This window comes from Rhagoletis pomonella, unplaced genomic scaffold, assembly GCF_013731165.1.
Source record: "Rhagoletis pomonella isolate Grant_MI unplaced genomic scaffold, Rhpom_1.0 Rhpom_scaffold_00002, whole genome shotgun sequence".
Lineage (NCBI taxonomy): Eukaryota > Metazoa > Arthropoda > Insecta > Diptera > Tephritidae > Rhagoletis > Rhagoletis pomonella.
The window spans coordinates 49,172,304-49,177,160 of record NW_023458556.1 but is presented as its reverse complement, the minus strand read 5'-3'; the positions used below and the strand labels follow the sequence as shown (position 1 = coordinate 49,177,160).

At 35.9% G+C, this 4,857-nt stretch overlaps 1 protein-coding gene across 1 annotated transcript; it reads right to left on the bottom strand.

Annotated features, from left to right (window-relative positions):
* Nucleotides 1-2,663: 2,663 nt before the first annotated feature.
* Nucleotides 2,664-3,320, bottom strand: LOC118733760 (uncharacterized protein CG1552-like; the record flags this gene model as incomplete). The annotated part of the gene is given in 2 exon segments (XM_036463296.1): nucleotides 2,664-3,050; nucleotides 3,167-3,320. Coding segments are annotated over 2 exon segments (380 nt in total), but the record flags the coding sequence as incomplete, so codon positions are not given.
* Nucleotides 3,321-4,857: the final 1,537 nt, after the last annotated feature.

Genomic DNA, 4,857 nt, shown 5'->3' with positions numbered 1-4,857 from the left:
CCATTAATTTTTGGAATTTTTTTTTTGTTGACGGTGTTACGCTTTTTTTTCATACACAGTTAGTATGTTAGAGAAAATTACTATTATATGCCAACATCACTTAAAACTCGTTCATAGGCCTGCCATTTTAATAAGCTGTTAAGGCGTCGAAACACCGAATAAGGGACAAATACAGGGCATTAAAAGAAGTATAGAACATTTGGCGTCCCGTATAAAATAAATAAATTACCAATAAACAGGACATTCTTACATACATCCCCATCGAAAAACTTCGACTCTGGCTGACCATGGTTGGTCTATCGCTTGCGGAAGAAAAAGCTGGAGTTAAAATTTATAGTCGGCAATGCATCGATAAAATCGAGTCGACACATCAAGTGTTTAGGAGTACTTATATTAATCAAAAATAGCAGTTCTTTTGCGACAATGGGTTGTATGAAACCTTTTACTATTTTGTTTGAATAAATCGAGTAAAAGGTCTGAAATTTTAAGAAAAAGCAATTGCTTACTTTACATTCATACGGCCCATTGCTTAAAAATTTTGGCGGTCTAAAGCGGGATCACACGATTTGTACATCTGTATATACATATACATTGTACAGTTTTGATAGTTACAGAGTGGATTGTTTTATTGAGCTGTACCTACCAAAATGTACAAACCTGTACAAATGCACAAATCCTGTGATCCCTGCTTAAGAAGCAAAAGCCTTCTCAAATGTGGTGACCTTCATTGGTGACAAAGGCATATAATCCAATGATTGCATCGGTGCACGGACTAAGGGCCATTTGTTCAATGTCTGGTTTCCACTTAAACTTCATTTAGACGTTTTCGATATTATGCAGATAACATGTGTTCGATAAAGCAGCACTTAAATATTCTGCAAAATGGTTGCCCAAGTGTTGTTAGTCCCATACTTTCGCAGATAAGATTTTCAACTGTCTCCTTCGAGTCGGGGTCATTGTAGCTGATGCAGAATCTGTTAAAAGTAATGTGCGTGAAACCGTAAATTTTGTAGGTATTTTCCTTATTCATTGTCAACGGAATTTATGTAGATCGTAGGTAAATATTCCAAATATATCTACCTCTTCCTACTTTTCGAGTTTTGGATTTCGGTGATTTTGCTTTTGATTTCCCTGAGGAAAGCGCCTACGTCGGCCACGTGGAACTTATTTAGTTCAGATCTCACCCGTTCATCTGCTGTCCTATTCACATATAAGCCTTTGTTTCCCAGGACCCATATTCAGGTAATTTTGAAGTGATTAGTAATTGAAGTCAACTCTCTTTTATTGTTCTCTACAAGTTCGAACCTAATTGAGAAAGCGAACAACACCTAAATTTCATCTACCTGCTTTGTATCAGAGAAAATCTTCCGATTAAAGTGGTTTTTCATTTTTAATCGAACGCAGTGGAAAGCCTCGCGTTGCTAGATGGTTTCAGATAGAGTGTCTTAATCAAAATTCCTACACCTAACCCACACTTCACCTTTGATCCGTCAGTAAAGACAGACTTGTCCTGCAATTCACTGGGCCCAGTATTTATATGCTACATACATACATACATACATATAGTCGGTTGGCAGCGCTTCTTTATCAGATAAGAATCTATTTAAGATGGCATTGCATTGGCAACAGTGGAATTTTCGACAAAAACATCTACATATAGGTACTTAAACAAACAGAACGTTCAGAGCCTACATTGGGCAGTTTCACATTGTACCCGTTGAGTCAACAGCTGGCCTCCGAATTTCCCAAGTGTTTTAACGACGTAGACCTTAGCAAAGGCTGGCCACCAGACCAGAGCATCATATGAAATTATGATTCGGACTCAATGCGCGTAAGTATACCCAGTACACAATCTTTGGATTCAATCTCCATCTGTTGCCTAGAATCTTTGCTCGCTCCTCATTGTCGAGTTTACAATTAGATTGGAATGCAGAACAATTCCAATATATTTTACCCTGTATAAGATATTCAGTTCAGTACCACTGAATTTAGGTTGCTCGTTGGTAGAGGGCATCAGGTCCAGCAAACAAAAGGTCCAATAAAACATCAATAAATATTTTTGGGATATTTATCAGGTGTCACAGGTGTGCGTCCAAATGATTTTATTTCAAATGCGTGCATACATACATATCATCTTTAAACTTTAAAGCCGTTGATTTTTTGAGTTATGACACTAGTGAAAAAATCGCCGATATATGTTCCTATCACGCAACTGTGTAAATGTAATATGTATGTATGCGGATACATTTGTGTCTGTGAATGCAGAACACATTATTTTGTAAATGCTCTCATTGTAATTGTTATTTAAAAACAAAATTTATTCATGCGCATTAGCTGCCAAAATTCAATTTGTGGGCAGCACGTCGCGCCAGCGCCAACACCATGCCAATTTGTGTGCCTGCGCATACCAAGATTTGCCGCCCAAACACGCGCATGCACACCTCAAACACTCGGTAGATATGAAATTTTGATAACTGATAATTAAGTCATAAGGTGTTCAAGCAAATCGAAGGTGCCATTGAATGAATTGAGTCCATTGAGATTGTAATCAATTAATTATTTGGGTTACAATTTGCGCATACGAATCAATTGAAATCCAAAAAATAAACTTTAAAAATGCCGCTTAACTGCATTCATATGTACATACTACATATGTATTTACATACGATTTTTTATTTTTTATTTGGCTTGCATTTAATTAAAATGCGCTTCCAATAAAGCAACAAATACACATGCATAACTCATTGCCAACTTAACTGGCAGCCACATCACTTTTCGCAACGTTAGAAGATGCGCTACGCTCATTGTTCTAATGCTTTCAGGCTTATCTAAAGCTTAGATCCTCCACATTATAGTTGCCTAATAGGATATCTGACTGTGCTTGTTGATGTTGAAAATTCAATAGCTTACGATGCCGATAATGCATTGTCTTCAAGCGCTGCATGCGACGCTTGAGATTGCAATAGACTGGACAGCAATCCGGAAAGGGTTTATACATCAGCTCTTCCTCGTCACCTTGCTCGCATTGCTCGGGTAGTATATCCATACAGCTGATTGACATATGAGTAGATAGATAAAATTAAAAAGAAATAAGAAAAAATTTAATGATTAGTATTATCACATAAATTGAAAGATAGGGAATAATGGTGCAACTACGAATATCTACTCGTTGGGTCTAGACATCTTTTCCACTACAAAAATAGACCTGGAACGTTGTACGACTTGATTATTCTCACAAAACAAATTCGCACACAAGCTGAGTAGCACTAAACGGCGTGGCAGGAATTTCGATTGCTCCCACATGCAGCGGCGATATGAACCTTAAAAAGAAAGAAAATACATATGAATAATTTATACATATGTATATACATAAGTATTAGGGATGTTTCGGATATATGCGAATTTTCGGAATGCGAATCTGCGAATGCGAATGTTAGGAATAACATTAAAAAAGCTATAATCAACTAAAGGCATCGTTTTTATTACTTAAAAATCTTGTAAATTATTAGAACATTGAACGAGTGCTTAACCTATACAGTGTTTTAATTTAGTAGTCAGAGTTCAAAAGGCGCATATTATATTTCAAAAAAAGTAATATTTGCGGGCCAGATCTGTCAATTTGTCGTATTTTAGTTTAGTTTTCCACCAATCGAGAGGATTTTCACCGAGATGAGCTCGTTTTTATTTAAGATAGGCCTTCAATTGAGCTTTAATTTCACCTTTGTTAATGTCCCCAGATTCTACATTCGAGCCTTCGCTTTCATTGGAGGAATCTAAAATTAATTCTAGGTTGCTTATAAGCAGGGAATGGATTTTTAGGATCTAAAAGCCTAAAAAAGGCAAAATAAAATAGCGAAAAAGGCAAGAAAAGGCATTAGAAATCGCAAAAAGACAAAAGAAGGCACTAAAAAAAGACTAAAACCGAAAAGTAATCAAAAAATATATTTATTTTAGGAATGTTTATTTTACAAGTCAAAAAGGAGAAGAACTGTAAACTAGTTTCATTAATTGAAAAATTTCTACTCTAAATCTTTGACTATTTTCTCCTTTCGAGTTTAACGCGACTAGCTGAAAGTAAACTAATTAACTAAGAGTCTACAAACCTCTTCGTACTACGTCACTAAACTTAACAGGAAGGATATGGGCCCTGGAAACCCAGCTCCTAAACTATAACCAGGGCACATCTCCCTCTGTGACAGCTGGTTGCAGCCTAAACGGAATAGGGTGAAAAAATGGGTCTCGAAAAGGGGTCGTGGCACTCCCATAGGCGTGAAATTTTGAATCAGCTATAACTTCGGAACTATAAGTCACATGATTTGGAAATTTGGCGTTCGATAAAACATTTTGCTGCACTGACGCAAAAAATGTAGCTATGTGGAATATCCATGACTGTAAACAATTAATTTTGATAAAGAGTCGGTTATTTAAAACGGTTTTTTTTTTTACTTTTGTACTGCCACTATCACCTGAGTGGGCTCATCTGTAGCCCAGTAAATTTGAATTAAACGAAGAGAAATTTCAAGTTGTTAAAAATTTGCGCTAATTTTTTGGGAATTTTCTCTGCATACTCAAAATCTTTTTAGAAAATCTAATTAAAAGGTTGCTAATTTTTATGCAAATTTATTGAATTTCTTGACGTTTGCACGAAAACTAAAAGTTTTATTATATAATTTTTCTCGTAATATCGACTATACCCTTATAAAACATTAGCGAACGCAAACTACGTAGACTTTTGGCGCAAACTGTACATTTATGTATGTAATTACGCACATTTCTTTTTCGTACACCATACACAAAATAGTTTCAATAACTGCATTCATTTCAAGTTATTAATATCAACGAGAACTCTGAAATCCC